Genomic DNA, 20,583 nt, shown 5'->3' with positions numbered 1-20,583 from the left:
CAGTTGTGAGCTGCCAAGTGGGTGCCAGGGGTTGAACTCAGGACCTCTGGAAGAACAACCAGTACTCTTAACCACTGACTGAGCCATCTCTCCAGCCCAAGACCCTCTCTGAAAATAAAATAAAACAAAACAACAAAACAAAAGCACTTGAATTTTCCACCCTCTAGTGCAGAGAACCTCAATACTAGCCGTCTTTTTTTTTTCTAAATTAATTTTATTAATTTATTCATATTACATCTCGATTGTTAGCCCTTCCCCTGTTTCCTCCCATTCTTCCCTCCCTCCCACTTCTCCCCTTCTCCCCTCCCCTATGTCTGTGATTGAGGGAGACCTCCTCCCCCTATAGCTATCTTTAAGAGTCAGAAAATGTCAAACCCACTGCACACATTGGTGACCATGTAATGCTCACTTATCTAACGGTGCCACTGGTGTAGAGCTGGGTACCCCTAATATGAAAACCCAAATTCAAAACACTCTAAAGTGTAACCTTCCAGGGTGCCGACAAGACACACAAACAGAATGTTCCAAACCTGATCATGTGTGACAGGTCACAGGCAAAAGCCGGGCACGCCAAAGACAGCCTAAAATGACTTTCAGCTTGTGTGCCTAAGATGAACATGAAACATGTATAGGCTTGGAACTCTCCCCAAGATCTCTTATATGTGTGTAAGAATTCTAAAACCACAAGAAAATAAATCCAAAATCCAAACCATTTCTGGTCCCAAGTATTTTAGAGAGAGGATAATCCTCATCCTGGGTCTTCAGACAAAAAATAATGTTTTCTTTGAGCCAGAGTCTTGTTGGGTAGCTCTGGCTGGCCTGAAACTGACTATGGAGACCAGGCTGGCCTGGAACTCACAGAGATCCACCTGCCTCTTGAGAGCTGAGATTAAAGGCATTTGCCGCCACTATACCCAGCTAATAGATTTCTAATCTTTTTGTTTGTTTATTTTCTGGAGGCAGGGTTTCTCTGTGTAGCCCTGGCTGTCCTGGACACAGTGATCCGCCTGCCTCTGCCATACCCCACCTTCACCCTTGAGTCCTGGAATTACAGGAATGTACCTGTGCCCTACTGTCATTTACTTTTTCTACATGAACTTAAATAGATTACTACGGTCACATCCCTTACACTGTAATTCCAATATCCAGCCCTAAGTAAAGGGGACATCATAGAACACAGCCAGTGTGCCAAGAACGCTGCCCCAACCTGACTCTGCCCATGGCATCTGCCCCAGTGGGAGTATTTATCCAGCTCGCCCATCGCTATAGAAAACAACTCTGAAATTCACTGAAGTAGCACATGCTTGCATCACTGCAGGGATAGGAAGCTCATTATTTCCAAGAGTAGCCAGCTGGCTACAGCCTTGGACAATATGAACTCTGAGAGAATGCTGTTCCTATCTGCCCAAGACTCTTGGACGTTCCCTTCAGTACTAGACTGAGTAGCCACTCACTAATCGCAGGGTGCAAGCTCCATTTTCTGCTTTAATCCAGTTTAAAAAAAAAAAAAAAAAGGCATGGTGTAACACGCCTTTAATCCCAGCACTCCGGAGGCAGAGGCAATCGGATCACTGTGAGTTCAAGGCCAGCCTGGTCTACAAAGCAAGTCCAGGACAGCCAAGATAACAGAGAAGCCCTGTCTCAACCCAACCCACTCCACCCCCCTGCCCCCAAAAAGCAGAGTATGGAAACAAAAGTTAGCAACATTTCAGTGTTTTAAGTTTCGTATGTCAATGCCCAGTTAGCCCATCTGAATTCTACCTCTGGAAACATCAAACAAACTACACTAAAGACCTTGGCTGTGAGGTGCTGCAGAAGCCGAGGCCGGCAGGCACACAGCCAGTAGTCTCCCAGCCTGCAGCTGTGGCACCCAGCTCATCCACAGTAAATTTTCATCAGCTAAATGTTAGTGTAGTGTGCTTAATCGGGTACTGTGCCCTGGGGCTACCAACTCACTGTCCACATAGCTAGAGGAGAAACTAGTTCCGAGATCCTGACCTTTGCCACAACAGGGGTCACGGAGGACACTTTCCTGAGTGAAATACAGCCGACACAGGAAGAACTGCGAAATCTCACTTATGTGTAGAATTCTACAGATGATTGAAAGATAAAGAGATGACAGGAAGTAAGACCATGCTGGGGGCAGAGAGACGGACTAACACAGGTCCCGAGGATCAACTTACAGAGCTGATTTAAGTTATGAGCTTTATGATGGTAATTTTTATCAAGGAAGTAGATTTTCTGCTGCCCTTGTCACAAAACGTAACTATGGAAGTAAATACATGTTCATTTGCTTTCCTGTAGAAACCACCTCACTATCTATGCATATCCCCAAATAGCATGATGTAAATCTCAGATAGAAAACACTAAAGCTTTGAAAGAAAAACAAAAAGCCGGAGAGAAAGCAAGGAGGTGGAGGATGGGGAGGGGGAGGGAGGAGGAAGAGGAGCCATTACAGGCAATTTACAAAGACAGGAGACATCCCAGCATGAACTGAAAGAAAGAAAGGAAAGAAAGAAAGAAAGAAAGAAAGGAAGGAAGGAAGAAAGAAAGACTCAATTTAACATGTACACGGTTATCATTTTATTAGCAATGCTAAATACTCCAACAATATGAAAGTGATTTACAACGTTTTTAAAAAGCAGAGTCTTCTAAAAGTAGTAGTAAAATAGAAAAACTTGACACTGGTGACAGAACACAGAGCCGTTAATATAAAGTGCCCAGGGAGGACAGGGTTCTAGGCACCCAGCGTGAGGGAGTCCACTAAGCCACCTGCACACATTCACAGGTAATCGAGCACAAGATGAAAACCCAGTAGCCAGTTCCTCATCTGTGCTCCAGCAGTAACGACAGCACATGGGGTAGGGGACCAGTCTGCAGGTGCACAGAATCCTGTGCTCAAGGTTGTGACATATGTCTTCAATGATGAGGTCTCTGAATCAGCTAATTCTAAACAGGTGCGCATGAACAAAACAGCGTGGTCTGTTTGGCATTAGTGTGGACGAAAAGATGCCCCTGTCCCCAGGAGCATCTCACAGGGGTACATACCCCGAAGTGAAGTATCTTGGCTTCTTATAATCTGTCACACACCCGAAAATAACCAAGTATCTAAAACAAATTTGGATTTGCAAAGGGAAGCACATATGGACTCATTTGTCTGTCTGCCTGTGACTTCATTTTTGTTGTTTTTGTATTTACTTATTTTCTGTGCATTGTGTTTTGCTTGCATACATCTCTGTGTGCACCACATGTGTGCCGGGTCCCTGTAGAGTCCAAAAGGATCCCCTGGAATGGAAGCTCCAGATGGTTGTGAGCTGTAGTATGGGTGCTGGGAATCGAACTCAGGTCCCTTGAACCCACAACGCATGATAAGCTGTTGTCCTGAGCTTGCAGTCACCTTCAATCCAGGACAAACAAAGCCTCTGGGACTGGGTCATGGAGGACAATCAAGAGTTCATTTTTCTCAGGAAGTTCTTGCTAATATTGCTAGTTCCTCTTTTTTTTTTTTAATTGCACCACTCCTTATAAAAATCTAAGGCCATATATCATTTTTTGCCTTTTGTTTTGTCAACAGAAACAGTTCCTACTTTCACCTCTTCTTTCCTCACAGCTGCCCTCCCTGGAGCCCCTGCAGGACTGCCACTGTCCGCTGCTATTGCTGTCATCTGTCTGTGGTTCCAATGATGTTCGTCCTAACAGGCGAAGCGCTGTTCTCAGTACAGTGCCAGCCTGGGGCGGCTTCAGCTAACAACTCTCAAGGACATACTCCAGAGCCCCCATGGTAACTCTGGAAGTTGGGACAAGAAGATCAAGAGGATTCAAGGTCAGCTTGGGCTATGGGGAGACCCCATCTCAAAGTGAGCGGGCAAACACACCCTGAAACAGTACAAGTCTAATTTCTCAACAGTAAGGTTTGTGGAGAATGTATTCCTAATGGCAGAAGAGCTACTCACTCACATCATCTCTGAACTACTCTTGAGACCCTCTCTTCCTTGGCACTGGCAGTCTGGACCACACATCAGAAAACTGCCAATGCCTCACAGGATGGAAACTGTCTAAAAGTCACAGCAGACCCTCTGGGATGAGAGCAGCGGAGAATACTCCTGATAAACACTATGCAGGGCTCGGATGGAGGGTGTACTAACGGTGAGCACTTGATCCCTCTCCCTCTAAACCGATCTTGTCTGATATATTGCTGTGAACTTGGGGGCTCCCACTAAGAGTCACATTGGACTTTTCCTAAGGCTGATTCCAGATCCTACGACAGCGTGTCAGCCCCTTAGACAGCTACCTCTCGGGACATGAGGGTCAGTCCTAGCTACATCTCTGACAAGAAGGAAGCAAAAAGAGAACCAGATAGGTGACGTCAAGGCCACATGGCTGGATGCAAAGACACTGAGGCAGGAAACATGAGAAGGAAGCTAGTGTTCAGGAAGGCAGACTCCAGCAGAGACTCACGGGTTAGCAGCTGGAGAGCCACCAGGCAGCTACACCACCCACAGAGGAACCCAGAACCCAGTGCACACCAGCATGGCCCAGAGTTGGCATGCAATCCAGCTCCTGCTTCCACAGTCAAGCACTGGTCCAGGATTTCGAGTCATTATTTCATCTGTAGACTGACAGGATGGGGGCAGCAGTCCACAAGAACCATCCTATTAGAACATTTGAAGACTTTAGAAACAGATCCAGAACCTGGAAAGTCTGGCACATATGGAATCGCTCCTCCTTCCTTCACACCCTGAGTCTGAAAGTCCCCCAAGGCATGTTTAGGGGAGAGGGGTAAACAAGGTGAGCTACCTGATGTAAGAGGAAGCTAGCAGAACACCTCCTTCTAGCTAAATTAACCGTAAAAGGTAAGAAATGAGCCTATGCAACAGCTCAGTGGTGGGAGTGCTGCCTGCAATCCTGACGGCCTGATTCAGTCTCCCAAGTCTGCGGAGTAGAAAGAGGCAATTGCTGCAAGTTGACGTCTGACCCCCACATATGCATGAAGGCACATGTGCCTCCCCCACCTCATGCACATACTAAATAAATAATTGGTTCTCAGCCTGTGGGTTGAGACCTCTTTGGGGACTGCATACCAGATACCCTGAATATCAGATATTTACATTACAATCCATAACAGTAGCAAAATTATAGTTGAAGTAGCAAGGAAATAATTTTATGGCTGGGGGTCACCACAGCATGAGCAACTATATTAGAAGGTCGCATCATTAGGAAGGTTGGAAACCACTGAAATAAAAAGAGAAAGAAACACAGCATTCATAATGCACCGGCAGCCCACATTTAGGTGACATGTCACAGAGCTCCGCACTTTTAGCCGCCCATCTGCCATCTCTTTGGTTCACTTTGGTTAAGAATCTGTTACAGTTTGACTGTAGAATGTCCTCCATGGGCTGACCATTTGGTACAGGATAACCAATTGCTGTGTTCGTTCCTGGAGAGACTGTTTCTCCCATTCGCATCTTTCCTTATTTGCCTGTAGTTCTTTGTCTACAACTGAGACTTTTAGACTTCCCCTTCCGTATCAGTAAGTCTGCTGGTGTCGTCATCTTTGTCTTGTCTGAGTCATGATACATATGCATATACATACATGTATGTATGAGCTATATATGTATATATATATCCTGCATATAGACACACACACACACACACACACACACACACACACACATTCTCAATTGCTGGGTATAAAGTTCTAAGGAAAGCTTTCTAATACTCAACACACCATGACAATGTCTTTTCTTTATCTATCAGCCCAATCAATTGCGCTCTTCAATGGTATCTTGCTTTAAAGATCCAAAAAATGAGAATATATCTACTTTAAAGCATTTTGTCATTCCAGCTAAAGAGAAAATGATCCATCCAAAATATCCTTCTACTATGAGACTCCCTGGAGTCTTGCGGGCGGAGACAACGTGCACACTTGTTTCCACTTCTCAAACATAGAAAGGGCACAGGAGATTTAGACCCATAATCTTTTTTAAAGACACGGCTTTAAAGTTAATGAAAAAGTACCCAGGTCACTCACACTGGAAAGTACCCTGCTTTCCGGAGCCTATTGAGAATGGTCTATTTTTGTGCCAACATTTGTATTTAGAAGTGATAATAGAATAAAGTATAATTCTTTATTAGAACCATCCAAGTTAAATACATACTATCATCTTTTACAGAGGACCTTTAATTTGTTTTTATTTAATTTTAAACTTTAAAGACTAAGAATCACGGGGATGGAGAGATGTTTCAGTTGGTAAGTGCTCCTACTGCCAAAACCCACGCAGCAGCCCACAGCCATCTACAACTCCAGCTCCAAGGGATCATATTCCCTATTCTGACCTGCACAGGCACCAGGCACACACAATACACAGATATACATGCAAGCAAATCACTCATGCATGTAAAATTTTAAAATGTTTAATTAATTTAAATTAAAAATAAAAGAGAGAATCAATTAAGTTCCTGATTTTAAAAGTTAGTTTTCCAAGGTCTGTATTTAAAGCCAACATGAGATTCTTGAACGTGGCAGTGCCAGTCACCAGGTCAGGATAAGACATCCTCACACTGCAGACACCAGACACCCAGGAGCTTTGGTCTGTAAGCATGAACTTGCTGTTCTCACAGCTTCCCCTTCCTCTATCTGGCCATGCCAGGCTTCAGGGGCGCTGGGGTGTCAGATGACGACCATGGCAACATCCAACACAACAGGCACACAGTGAATCAAACAGCCAAGGTTGACAGGACCACAGAGAGACCTCTGAAAGCAAGCGTGCACTCCAATTATGGACCCAAAGGGACGCCATGTTCAATGTCTTGAACAGTTTCATCCGAATCATCCAAAGGTCAGATGTAAAGGTGAGTGGGCAGGCTGGATTACCAGCTAACTCCAGCCATCAAATGCTCTGGCCTGAGTACAATAAACATCACATAGCCTTAGGCCACTTAACGTAAGCCAACTGTAAATGGTGCTAACTCCCTTCTGGAGTTCAGGCACCACTGGGACTGGGAAATCACAACCTCAAGCTAAGGTTTTACCACCAGCAGCGGTGGCACTCCCACCCCCACACCTCCCCACTTCCTCTCCAACCAAATGCCAGGCTCTGGGCTTCTACGAAGGAAAGCGTATGTTTAGTCTTGTTGCTTCTGTGTACTCAACCAAACTTAAGGAGCAAAGGAGAAAAGAAAGGAAGGAAGGAAGGAAAGGAAGGAAGGAAGGAAGGAAGGAAACCAAGTGAGGGAGGGAGAGAAGGAGAAGGGGGGGGGGGGGAGAAGGTGCTATACATTTCTAAGAACCTGAAAGTCTGCAGAAGGGCCCAGAGCCAACTCCTGTGCAGCTTCCCTTTGCAGTCTGCCTGCAGGCCCTGATGCTCCTGTAGCACACGCACATGCACACGCACACGCACACACACACACACGTATGTTCCAATTTTGTTGAGCTGGAGAAAATCCCTAGAAACAGGGATCTCAGAGTATATGAGTCAGCTTTCCATCACTGACAAAATATGGGAAATAATCAACTTAAATTAAGGAGGGTTTACTAGCTCATGGTTATTTGGCCTGCTACTCTGGGCCTATGGCAGCAGGTCCGTTATCACGGACCACTGCTACCTGACATCAGGTAGAGAAGACCCGTCCCCTCCGTAGGGGAAGAGAGGGAACTAAAGAGGAGAGACTAAGAGAGGAGGACCCAGGGCCACAAAGTCTTTTTTAGGCCATGTACTTCACAGACCAAACTTCCTTGCACTTTCTAGATTCGTCTTTCTCACCCACACAGTGCAACAGCTGGTAACACTGGGCCTTCAGAGGCCATTATAGATAGAAAACTATAGCAAAAGATATGCCATATATAACCAAAAGGTATTCTTCTACTGGAAGTCCTGAGGTTCAACTTTGAAATACTCAAAACAGGACACAGGGTGAAGACGTTAACCCCAATTTATTCTGATTAGAACTGGAGAAACCCATCTGGCAACGCGTGTCCAGACGTTATAGTACCCTCACACTTCCCATGGAGTACTTCCCTAGAAGGGTACTTACTGTGTTCTGGTAGAATCAGGCAACACAAGATTCAATGTTACCCAGACAGCAGCAAGACTTTCAAGTTTCTTGGAAAGTATCTCATATAAAGGTACCTAGTGAAACTTATATCCTATTGAAACTATGGATCGGAACCATCCTCTGCCACCAAAAAAAAAAAAAAAAAAAAAAAAAAAATCCTATTGAAACTATGTGAATGCCGCACCTAAAGACACATAACAATGTTTTGTAAGCCAGGCACGGTGGCACACACCTTTAATCCCAGCATCGGGAAGGCAGAGACAGGCAGATCACTGTGAGTTCAAGTTCAGGACAGCCAAGGCTACACAGAGAAACCGTGTCTCAAAACAAAACAAAACAAAACAAAACAAAAAAAATGTTCTGTATGACTCACTAAATAATATTCCCATAACACATACTAAAAATATTCCCCATTAGCTAGAGACTAGATCAAATATTCAGTAAGATCTTTTAAGCCTAAAGGAGAAAAACATGACAGAGGAATGCATTAGCTTCTCCTAAACTTTTTCTTTTAAATGTTACATAAGTTTACTGTGCTCTTCCTGTTTGGCTTGATATGGGGGGTGGCGCCTCATTGGTTTATTGTAATTATTGCTGAAGAAACGTTTCTACATCATAGCATATGGACTGGCTGCAGGACCGAATGTATAACTGAGCTCTACTCCAAATCTACACTTGCAAGCTGAAGAAGGCGGCGGCTGGACAGCACAGAGAGGCCGGGACAGGTAAGTGAGAGATCTGGATATATGTGGGAATGTGAGAAGGTGGAAGAACAGGAACTGGCAGGCAGGAAACTTCCCAGGGAAAGTCAAAGGCCCTTAAGGAACACTGTCTGCAGGTTGGAGGTGGAGCTTAGGGGTAGAGCACTTGTCCAGCAGGCACATGGCTATGGTCCCAGCCTTGGGGATGGAGAACCTTTAAGAACCCACTCGTATTTACAGTGTGTCTCTGCACTTTCCAACATTCATGTTTCACTGTCTCCATCCTTTTACTCATTCATGTTTAGACTGTACCTCTGCACTTTTATCCCTTTAGAAAGCAAGGCCTCCAGTCTGTGGACCGACCAACCAACCAACCAACCAACCAACCAACCATGTCTGTGTGTGTTTCCAGGGATGTCAGCTGACACAATAACCGGTAAATGAAAACCCTTCTGCTGTGATGGATGTGTATATTCCCCAAAGGTAAACACACACACACACACACACACACACACACACACACACACACACACACACCACCATCACCATCACCAAGTTGGGGTGGGGGACCCGCTAAAAACCTATTCCAAGATGAGAGTGCCTGGCCCATGAGCAGGAGGAAAGCCATGGCCAACTGAGCAAGGTGCACACTCTAGTCTGCCAAGCTCCCTCCTGCCCTCACTGTGGATGCACTCTGCATTCAGCTTCTACTACTCAGAGGCACTGAACAGTGATGGAGCCAAGGGAGACTGTGCAAGGATGGATTCCTGCATCACAGGCTACATCCTTTCCTTACTTATCTTCTACACATTAACTTGGACGCATAGCAGCACAGGCCAGAGAGAACCACATAACCCTTTTAAAACAGAATCAAATATGCCAAGGGAACTCTCTGTGTCTTACTTTCTCCTCTTCTTTCCAGCAAAAGTGCCTGTCAGAATCTGCCGTGAAGACAGACACCTGGTGTGAGGGCTAATACCGTCAGCTTGAACGAATCTAGATTCAGCGAAGAGGCCAGGCATGTCTGAGAGAAGGCTTCTAGACCGGGTTAGCTGCAAGTGGGAAGACCTACCCTAAACGTGGGTGGAGTACTGGACTGTGCACAAAGGAGAAAGTAAACTGAGCACCAGCATTCACTCTGCCTCCCAAACACAGATGTAAATGTGACCAGCGGGCTCATGTTCCCGCAGACTCAGCTTCCCTACCTCAATGGAAGGACCCCAAAACTATGAGCCAAAAATAAAGCCCCTCTTCCTTAAATTGCTTTACTTGGGCATTTTGTCGGAGTAATAAAAATTACTACATCTGGGAATCTGAATGGAGGAATGCCCAATACTTGACCCAAAGAAAGGCAGGGCAAAGCAGGGCACTGCCAGCACGTTGGCATCTCTGAATACGTGAGAAAGCCAGCTCCCTGTGAGCAGGTGAGTTAGGGAGAGGGTGCCTGTCTGGCTAAGGCAGCTCTCTCTCAATACGATGTGCGTGAGGCAATGCCTGAATCAGCTGCCACCTGTTCCCACAGCCGGGCCTTTAAGTGGCACCGTAGATAGCTCGTCCTTATGGTTCACTGCTACTGAACACCTGCAAGCGAACAAGCAACCCAACCATGCTTGTTACAAATGATGCTCTGTCTAACCACAAATGACATGGAACTCTGAAAGGAAAAGTGTTCGGCAGCTTCCAAGCAGGATTCAAGTCATAAATGGGCAAGCCTGAGGAAAATAAGCACAGATAGAAACCATTTAAACAGCAGTATGTTCTTTAAAAATGCAACCAACTAAAATTATAAAAGTAGAAGAAGCGGCCCTGGGAGATGGCTCAGTGGCTGAGTGCAATGGCCGCTCGGTTTCCCAGGCCCCACGTGGTGGCTCACCATTGTCTGTAACTCCAGTTCCAGGAAATCTGACACTCTCTTCTGGCTTTTGAGGACAACAGGCATTCATACAGTGTGCGTACATTACATATATGCAGGCAAAGTACTCATGCCATATACAAAAAAATTTTTTAGATTAAAGGAGCAGATTTGTACATGAAGGCCCAGCAGCCCCCAGGGCCTTCTTGCTTCTTGCTTCCGTGTTTGCTAATTGCTATACTTATACCCCACTTTCTCTAGCTCATCTTCCACATGAGTTCCAAGCCAATTCCCAAGGAATTTCAAGATCCCACTCAAATACCACAAACTCTCCCCAGACAGTGTATAAACCCTCTGCTGCCCTGGGGCATCTTTGCATCCCAGTGTCTGAGTGGCTGGGAGTACCCCACCTGGGATGACTCAAAGACCTGAGGAGGGCCACACCCGACGGCTACCCAGCTCCAGAGCCACAGTGGGTTTGTCCTTGGATGCACATCAAGGCTTCCTCTCATTCTTAATGTATGAAACTAGGATTCAGAGTGGCTGATTATAATGTAAATGCACCCAGGTCTAGGACACGTAAGCAAGGTAATGTGTTGGTTCTAGTCCATAAACACTCCAGGAAGATTAATCTATTTAGAGAAAAGGCTCAGAAAAATTGATGGGTCTGGCTGGGGAGATGATGGCTCTGTGGCTAAGAGTGTTAGCTATGAAAGTGAAAGCCCAAACCCAAACCCCCAACTCCCACTCTAGCTGAAATGCTGCTTCATGATCAAAGACAGACAGACAGATGGATGGATAGATGGATGGACACACACACACACACACACACACACACACACACACACACACACACCACAAAGTGTGTGCAAAGATTAGAGACTATAGTACCCCAAGAGAAAGTGAACTTGCTTTGGGTTGGGGGTGCCAGTCAGGCTCCTGCCCTTCAGTATCAGAGTTACTCACCAACAACTACACATTCTCCCCATTTTCCTTTAGCTACTCTGATTAATAACTGTTACATGTAACAGTCATAGGGGAGGGGAATAATGGGAAAATGGGAGGGAGGGAAGAATGGGAGGATACAAGGGATGGGATAAACATTGAGATGTAACAAGAATAAATTAATTAAAAAAAATAACTGTTACACGTTACCAAATACACAAAGAATGAGGCACTTCTGCAACTCCACCTATTTCCTGCCTAATAACCCCACGCCTGTCTTTCCACTCAGAATGTGGACTCCTTCCTTATAGACAAAGACTTTGCCACTCTTCTTAAGGCCTTGATCAGCATCTAATATTTAAAAAATGGATAATAAGTTAGTGTGGAATAAATAGAAAGAATTTATCTTTTAAAAATCGGTTAAGAGTATTTGTTGTGACTCATAGAACGTGGAGAGAGTCGAGCTGGTGCCTACACAGAGCCCTTACCCTGAGTGTTTAACATCTTTGGTACAAGAAGGTGCTCTGCATACTACCAAAAGAGAAACATAAACATCTGCTAGCAGAAGAAAAAGAAGAAAGAAGAAGGAGGAGGAGGAGAAGAAGGAGGAGGAAGAAGAAAGAAGAAAGAAAGAAAGAAAGAAAGAAAGAAAGAAAGAAAGAAAGAAAGAGGAGGAGGAATGCTAGCGCAATAGTGGCACAAAGCTTATAGCAGTAACCAACCAGTATCTGATATGACTTAAGGTCCACTCCATGAGATAGAACCCATACCTGACACTGCTTGGGTCCACGACCCTAAGATTAGATAGCCCAAGGACCTTGGAGAAAACCAAATACTTCTAATAAAAGAAGGTAACAATAAAATGACTCCTAATGGCATTTTGCCATAGTCATAGATCAGTGCCTTGCTCAGCCATCAGAGAAACATCCTCCTGCAGCAGATCAGAACATCTATAGAGACCCAGAGCCGGACAATATGCAGAGAATGAGAGATCTTGGAACACTCAGCCCTAAATGGGATATTTCCATCAAACCCTGCAGAAGCGGAAGTGCAGAGTAAAGGAACCAGAGGGGATGGAGGGCACCAAGGAAGCAAGGTCCTCTAAATCAACAGGACCAATGCACATATGAACTCACAGAGACTGAGGCAGCATGCACAGGTCTGCACTGGTCTGCATGAGACTGGGTCCTAGAGCTGAAAGGAGACATGGACACATGCCTTCATCCTTAACCCAGAAGCTATCTCCAATTGATAACTACTTGCAGATGAAAATTTAGTTTTCTCCGAGAGAGTCTGACTGTGGAGACAATCTTAAGGGTAGACTGGTGCCCAGCAGTAGATGGACAACAGAAAAAGAACTCAACCGCATCTTTGGAAGTTCCTTTTCTCATAATGTCATTATCAGGGCCATCTTCTTTTTATTTATTTATTTTTAATCTTAGGTTTTATCTTCATTGTATTTTATTTTGTTTACATCCTCACATTCTCGCTCTCTCCCTCCCTCCCTCCCTCCATCCCTCCCTCCCTCCCCTCCTTTCCTCCCTCCTTTCCCCTCTCCCTGCAAAAGGTCCTTTGGGCACAGTGTTTTTATGGGATCCCTGAGTGTCAAAATAAGTGGGTCTCTGTCTATATCTCTTTCTTGTACCTTCTCTTGAGCTCTTTTCCTTCTGTTTGTTAATTTGTTGTATCTTATTATTTATTATTATTATTATTATTATTATTATTATTATTATTATTATTATTATTATTATTATTATTATCCCTTAAAAGTCAGTATGTTTTCTAATGAAAGACAGAAAGGGTGTGGATAGGGATGGGAGAGTATTTGGTCTCGGGCACACAAAAGCCAGCTACCACCTTTGAAAAGGTAATAAAAATATCCTCAGGCCCTGATATAATCAGTAGGAATCTTGGGCTAGTTTTAAGAGCCTAAGCTCCCTGCCCAATACTAGGAGTAGGCAAAATAAATAAATAAATAATATAAATAAATAAATAAAAATACTAGGGGTAGGCTTAGCCAACCACATATTCTTGACGGCCCCCTTTAACAACCTACCCATAAGGCAGTTAGTTGGCTTGAATTGGAAATGAGGGAAAGTGAATCAGGATGCACTGAAGTAAACTGAAATATACACAGCTTAAAGAAACCAAGATTAATTTCCTCCAACAACAATGAAGCTAAGAGGGAACCTTGACGGACTTCTTAATAGACGAAGGGTCACTAACCAGTGGAGGAAGGGCTGGAGCCCAGTCAGTAAAGTGCCTGCTAGGCATTCATTCATCAAGGCCTGAGTTCCCAGCAGCCATGAAGAAGACAGCTCAAGCTGTGTCAGGGTGACTGTGTCAGGGTGACAAAGCTTACATCACCCTGACATCTCACCCTGACATGGCTAGGGCTGTCTGAGCGGACAAACCTCGATTGAGAACATGCCTGTGGGCAGTCGGTTTCCTGATTAATCACTGACGTGGATCAGCACACTGTTTGTGGTGCTGTCCCTGGACAAGTGGTCATGGGGTAGATAAGAAAGCAAACTGGGTGGGCCATGAGGAACAAGGCAGTGAGCAGCACTCCTCCATGGCCTCTGTTTCAGTTCCTGCCTCCAGCTTCCGGATCTGACTTCCCTCAGCAATGGACTATAAACTAGAAGTTTAAAAAAAAAAAAAACCCTCCCTCTCCATGTTGCTTTCGGTCATGTTGTTCGATCACAGAAACAGAAAGCAAACCAAGACACTAAATAGGATGGCTGACCAAGCTTGTATGTAACCCCAGCCTGCAGCTAGAGGGGAAAGAATGGGAGTGGAGTGGAGCGGGCAGCGCAGAGATTAGCCAGAGAGATCTTAATTTTGCTCTCAGAAACATCCAGAGTAACAGGTTTTCAAAATGCATTCTGAAAGGCACCAAAGAATCAAGGTAGCGGGAGAGCGGCCCTGCCAAAGTCACAGTCAAAGTGGAACATGTTAGTGACTGTCCCTGACATACACTGTAGATGGAAACTCAGGGCAGAGCCTAGCGCCAAACCAAGGAGTGCAGTTCTCAGGAAACCCCTTCTCTATGTGGCTGTGCTAAAGACAGACACTGTCCAGGTCAAGTGAATGAAGCCATTCCTCTCTCAAGAGACTGCATCCCAAATTCATATTGCCAAGAGGTCCAAGATATGGCAAGCTGTGCGTTTACGTGGGTGTGTTCAAAGTCCAGAGTACCCACAGACACCAGACAAAAACAAGGCTCTTCCATCAGTCACACGTCCACCCTAAGATTCAAGAAATCCTCCCTCAATAACTATCAGGGAAATGGGACAAATCACAGGCAAGATGGATCAAGTGGGTGTGGTAATAAGGACCCATGGGAAGAACCAGCAGAAACAGCACATTGGAGAAAACACGCACAAAGACCTGAGACAGTGGACTGGCACCACGCCTAACACACTTACGGAATTTAACTTACGGCACACTTTTGAGGACTGGACATTTTAGAGCTATGTCTAGAGGCCTCCAAAGATTCCAACTACATGGAGTCAGTCATGACACACTGCAGTGTGACCCCGCCACACAATAACGTTCACACGTTTAAAAACAGCTTCGATCTTCAAGCAATTCACTTGGTGGACCTTTCGCTTCCGCCGGCATTTGAGGAAGCTGCTTCTCTGAAATTTCTCTGCTCTGTGCCCAAGGCAAAGTTCCTGCCTGCTCTGTGAACATTGCAGCCCTGCGGTTCCGCACGCCTCTTATCACCACCTTCCAGCATGTTCCCCCACTCTCGGGATGCTGCACAACCATCTCAGCAGAATGTGTTAATATCGTGCCCAATCATAGCCCAACCTCCACACAGCGATGAGGTCTGAATGTGGATAGGGTCCCGGGATACCAGCTAAATACCAATGGACCACTCACTCAACAGTATTTTTCAAGTGCCAACTATCTCTAAAAGCACTGTGTCAGTGTTGGGGGTATAGCTAAGCAGACAAGATTTCCATTGCTCTGCAAATTACCATTTTGTTTGAGAGGGAGTAAAACACATGTAAGCAACTGTTCCAGACACTGTCTGTCACAGAGGGAAAAAAACGAAAGAGTGTGTGATGTTGGAGGGACTCTCCTGTGTGAGGTTAGAGAGGCCGTCTGCATGGGAACCACTCCAGAATCTGAAGGAAGAATACTGTAATGGGACCAAGAAGAAATAAACATAGAAGTTCTACGGTTGTTTAAGGAAAACACCAGTGTGGCTATTCCCACGTGACTATGGAGCAGGAGAAGTGGAGGGAGGGAACAAATAAGGAGAAGGAGGGGACTGGGGCCAGGCCAGCGAAGCCTTGAGAGATGACATGGCTTGACAGTTTGAAAACTGGTGGTATTGCTGTTTTGGAGAGGTTGTGGAACCTTTAGGTCCTAACTGTAGCAAGTGGGTCACAGGTGGTGATCAGAGGTGGGTGACAGCGGGGGGGGGGGGGGGGGGGGGGTTGAGTAAAGACTTGGTCCTGAGAGTTACCCAGCCAAGCTCCACTTCTGGTCTTGGGTCTCAGTCTCAGACTCACTTTCTCTCTCTGTCTCTGTCTCTCTCTGTCTCTGTTTCTCTCTCTGTCTCTGTCTCTCTCTCTCTCTCTGATGTGTGCAAGCAGCCTAGCCCCACTGCCAACACAGCCATAGCCACTCTCTCTGCAGTATTTTCCTTGTGCCTTCTCTGGCAAACCGTGAGCTAAAATACATCCTTTCCTTAAATTGCTCTTTGTCTGACATTTCACTTGGTCACAACAATGAGGAAAGTAAACAATAGAAGAGCCATGGGGGGCTGGGGGAAGAGTCCAAGGTGTAATGGGTTCTAGGTGGAGTGGGAAGAGACCTCTGAGAGGCTTAACTGAGGAAGTGACAAGCTATCATGCACGTGTCCCAACTTCATTCTGCCACTGCTACAGAGGGTCCGGATTCAAGCAGGGTGTGGGAGAACGCAGGGAGGCTGTTCAGTACAGCGCATAACAAGAAAAGTATGCAGACTGGAGCCTGGGAAGAGGATAAGCAAGGAGCAGTGAAGAAAAGGAGCCTGGAGCTTAGCGCCTGGACATTTGGCTTGGATTCTTGTGTAGACAGTGGTCTGTTTACAGAGGGGACGAGACTGGAGTGGAGGAGAGGAAGGACTGGGATGCCTGTCAGGGGTTCACAGGAAGGAAGGAACAAGTCAGCAACTGAGCAAAGCGCTCAGTCGCTCAATACAGAGAGCGCATGCTGCCACACCACTCCCTCTCTTTGTTCCTACTGTCTAGAATGCCAGGCACTGGGCAAGGCTTCTTGCAGCAATTAACCTGGGCCAGATAAAGCACCACAGGCAGGCCCAGAGGCTAACGTGGGTAACAGAGGTTACCCAGTAAAGTCACTCACAGGTGTGACCAGTGGCTCCAGGGGATTGTAGCTCTCACCAGGTAGGACACACTAGGACAAAAGTAGCTTATGGAACAGGATGGAGTGAGTTCAGAGTGCACTACAGCCACAGGGGACATGAGGCAACAGTGACTGCTTGGGCTATTACCTCTTATGGAAATTTCTAGACTAGCAAGCATCACCCAATGGCTGAAGGGAGTAGGCCTCAGCCACAATGTCCAGTCAGTAGCTACTAGCTGTGCATGGCTACAGGGAAACCGATTTTAAGGTATTAACTGAAATCAGAACAGCACTGTGTGGCTGATACCTACCAAAGTAGGCAGTCCCCGGCATATATGCAGACCACACTGGGCAGTCGAAAGAACAACCCTGACAGTTTCTGGATGCGCAGTACTACTTAATAAAAGATATCCTCTATAGGAGAACAAAGAAACTCAGTGTAAGTCTATGGAGAAAGAAAAAAATCATTTCAAACTGTACAAAAATGTACTATGGAAGGTGAGTGCCGCTGTAGAGATTCACACAAATTACCAAGTGACCTTGTCAGTACTTTGAAAATTTCTAACATCAATTGCTCAGCTCTTTCATTTGGAGCCCAAACTGTTTTTCCATCCATCTCCTAACAACTCTCACAACTTACCCCTTGGCTTTCAATCTTCTTGGCAAAGAACCCTTTCTTTGCCTGTATATTTTATACCCAGTGCCTCAAAGAAAGAAAGAAAAGAAAGCAGCAACACACTCTGGGTGAGGAAAGTATATGGCAGGACTTTTTCCACAGGCAATCTAGCCTTCCCATCAGCCTCTGGGGCACACCAAGGAGCCCAGAGGATTTGTAAGCAGATTGCCCTAGCTGGTGCTTTTCCAAACTGTTCACAAAGTGCCTACTAGTTAAAATGCCCATTGTGCTCCAGGGGGCTCACAACCCAACAGTTTCTTGGGTAATGGCTAGTGTCACCCCCAGTGTGGCAATCACACAGACCACAGCCAGAGCCAACTATTCACTCCACTCCTGTTGTCTTTGCCAACCGCTGACTCCTTGGCCTCACAGACCCTTTTCCATCTTCTGTAACTGGGAGCGTCTACTTAATCTTCAAGATCCACTTCAATGTCACCTCTCCTGGAGTGTGTGTCAAGCGCCCTCAACCCTCCAAACAGAAGAAGTCACATCCAGCCATCAGCTGCTTAATTTCCTATCGTGTCCTCCCTTCCTCTTTCTGCTACAGCCTTCTGTGCAAGTGTGAACCTCTGGGCCGCTCTCTGCACCAGGCGGTCCCTCAGGCCACGGCGCTCTTGCCCCCTTCATGACTTTGCTCAGTGTGGTCTTCTTAACAAAACATGCCCTGTCCATACTGCTCAACAACCTCTCTCCCAGCCATCTCCTATCCTACAGCTATTTTCCCTGAGGTTATGAGCAATTTGAAGGTTGGGACCATAGCACGTTCAATTTGCAGGTGAAGCACCTTACGGTGGTTTCTTATGTCTTAAGGAAAAAAAGATGAGATATCAATTTAATAGCTCATATAATTTATAATTAATGAATGTGAATTCAATTTTGATACCTCTAACTACCTAGTCACTAGTGGAGGCAATTAAAGATACAAAGATGAATACGATAACAAACTAGATAAAGCCAAGCTAGGGCAAACGGAAAATTCTAAAATAACAATTCATAACTCACAGATACATAATGCCAAACACAATAACAATCTGATACTACATGCCAGGATGAAGTAACAATAAATTTAACTTATGTCCTAATAACTTACTGTGTCTTAGTGTTTTTAAAATAGTAATGGGAACTACCATTTAATTAGAACCTAATATGTACCAACAACTATAAGGCAATTTAAAAGCACAGTCCAAAGCACTGACAATGGCATATATTTATTCAACCTCCAATGGTATGAGGCATACTTATATGCCTATTTTAGGTTTTACTTTCAGACTGTATTCAATAAATCAGATGATAGTTGAGACTTTATTTCAACAATATACGTTCTGTCCTAGATTATGGGATGCTTCATCTCAAAGTCTACTTGATGAAATCTACAAACACTTTTGAGAAAGGTCTCTGGGCATGCTTGTGTGGGATTATCTTGACTGGGTTGAGGCAGGAAGACACACCCACGGTGAGTGGTACCATTCCCTGGGTTGGGATCCTAGCCTGTAGAAAAAGGAGGAGATGAACTGGGTTCAAGCATTCATCCCACTTTGCTTCTTGGATACAATGTGACCAACAACTACCTCAAGCTCTTGCTTGACTTCCCTGCAGTGGTGGTCTGCAGCCTGGAGTGGCAAGCAGCTGAAAGAAATACTATTCAAGTTGCTTTTGTCAGGGTATGTTACCACAGCAACAGGAAACGTAACTGACACAGTCTTGCCTAAATGTAGGCTAGTGTATGTGTTCTGAGCACACTTAAAATAGCCAACCTAGGCTGCGCTACGATGTCTAAAAAGTTTACAATATTAAATGCACTCAGGATATTTCCAATTATTCTACATTTATGGGGCAGTTGAAGAACACCTAGCCTAACCGAGTCCCCATCACAGTTCTACAATAAGCACTAATATCACAAGAGGCTCCAGGACACAACCCATCTCCTAATTACTTCCATTTGAAGAACAATTAAGACTTAGAATTGAAATATTTAGCACAGGGCTGGCAAGATAGCTCAGAGACTGAAAAGTGCTTCACGAGCAACCCTGACAAACCGATATTGATCCCTGCAGCCCATGTAAGGGGGAAGGAGAAAACTCACTCCACAACACCACTCTCTGACCTCCACACATGCCACATCCACAAAGTAATAAATATGTAAATCTACTTTAAAGCTCCCTCTGAAACTGTGAGGGGAAACAAACCTTTAAAAATTAAAGCAAGAAGGAGGCTGTAAATCCCAGCACTCGGGAGGCAGAGGCAGGCGGATCTTTGTGAGTCTGAGGCCTGCCTGGTCTACAAAGAGAGTCTAGGACTGCCAAGATAACAGAGAGAAACCCTGTCTTGAAAAACAAAAACAGAAACAAACAAACAAAAACAAAAAAAGTAAAGAAAGACTGACAGATGTATCATTAGCTAAGTGCAAGGGTTAATTCTGACCAGTCTAGAAATGAGTGAGTCTATGAGGTTGTTTCCAGAGAGAGTTAAGCCAAAAGGGCTCTGGCATATTCAACAATCCAACCTTTAGTGATTCAATTTGCAAAAGACTTTTGGGGGATGGTAATCTGTGGAAGGTAGGGCCTAGTTTTTAAAAGTGGGTTGCTTTGAAAAGAGGAGTTTGGCCTTTGCCACTTCCTGTTCTACTTTGCTTCCAGAAGACCATGAGGCACCAGTATCTATCTGCCTGGTGCTCTCAGTACTGCCTCCCCTCAGGCCCGAAGCAACAACGGGAGACAGAATGACCCTTTCTTCCTTGTCCATTGTTTCTCTGTTTAGGTTGTTTGTTGCTTATTGCAAATGACAAAAAGTCCGACCAACACAGTAAGTTTTCAAACTCTCAACAACATTTTCCATGAATAGAGTGTACATTTATTCTCTGCCTACATGCTTTCTACATAGCAATGATTTTCTTTCTGTCATGGGAAAAGGATGTTTTCAGACAGTTTTACCCGGCATCAGTAGCTCATGATTTGTCCACCCAAGAACAGCTTCTAACACTTGAGAGC

General features: G+C 45.1%; 1 protein-coding gene across 2 annotated transcripts in view; it reads right to left on the bottom strand.

Moving 5' to 3' along the window:
• The window catches only part of Pip4k2a (phosphatidylinositol-5-phosphate 4-kinase type 2 alpha), a 161,226-nt gene that overhangs the window by 132,580 nt on the left and 8,063 nt on the right, over positions 1–20,583 (bottom strand). The window contains exon 1 of one of the 2 annotated variants that reach the window (XM_051151266.1): positions 10,630–10,650. The exons of the other annotated variant lie outside the window; for it this stretch is intronic. Within the exon in view, the coding sequence (XP_051007223.1) occupies positions 10,630–10,632 (3 nt within the window). The 5' untranslated portion in view covers positions 10,633–10,650. Of the gene's footprint in view, positions 1–10,629; positions 10,651–20,583 lie in introns of those variants that run through there. 2 annotated transcript variants of the gene reach the window in all.

Source organism: Acomys russatus, chromosome 9, assembly GCF_903995435.1.
Source record: "Acomys russatus chromosome 9, mAcoRus1.1, whole genome shotgun sequence".
Taxonomy (NCBI): Eukaryota; Metazoa; Chordata; class Mammalia; order Rodentia; family Muridae; genus Acomys; species Acomys russatus.
The sequence above is the reverse complement of the archived record's forward strand: the minus strand, read 5'-3'. Positions and strand labels throughout refer to the sequence as shown.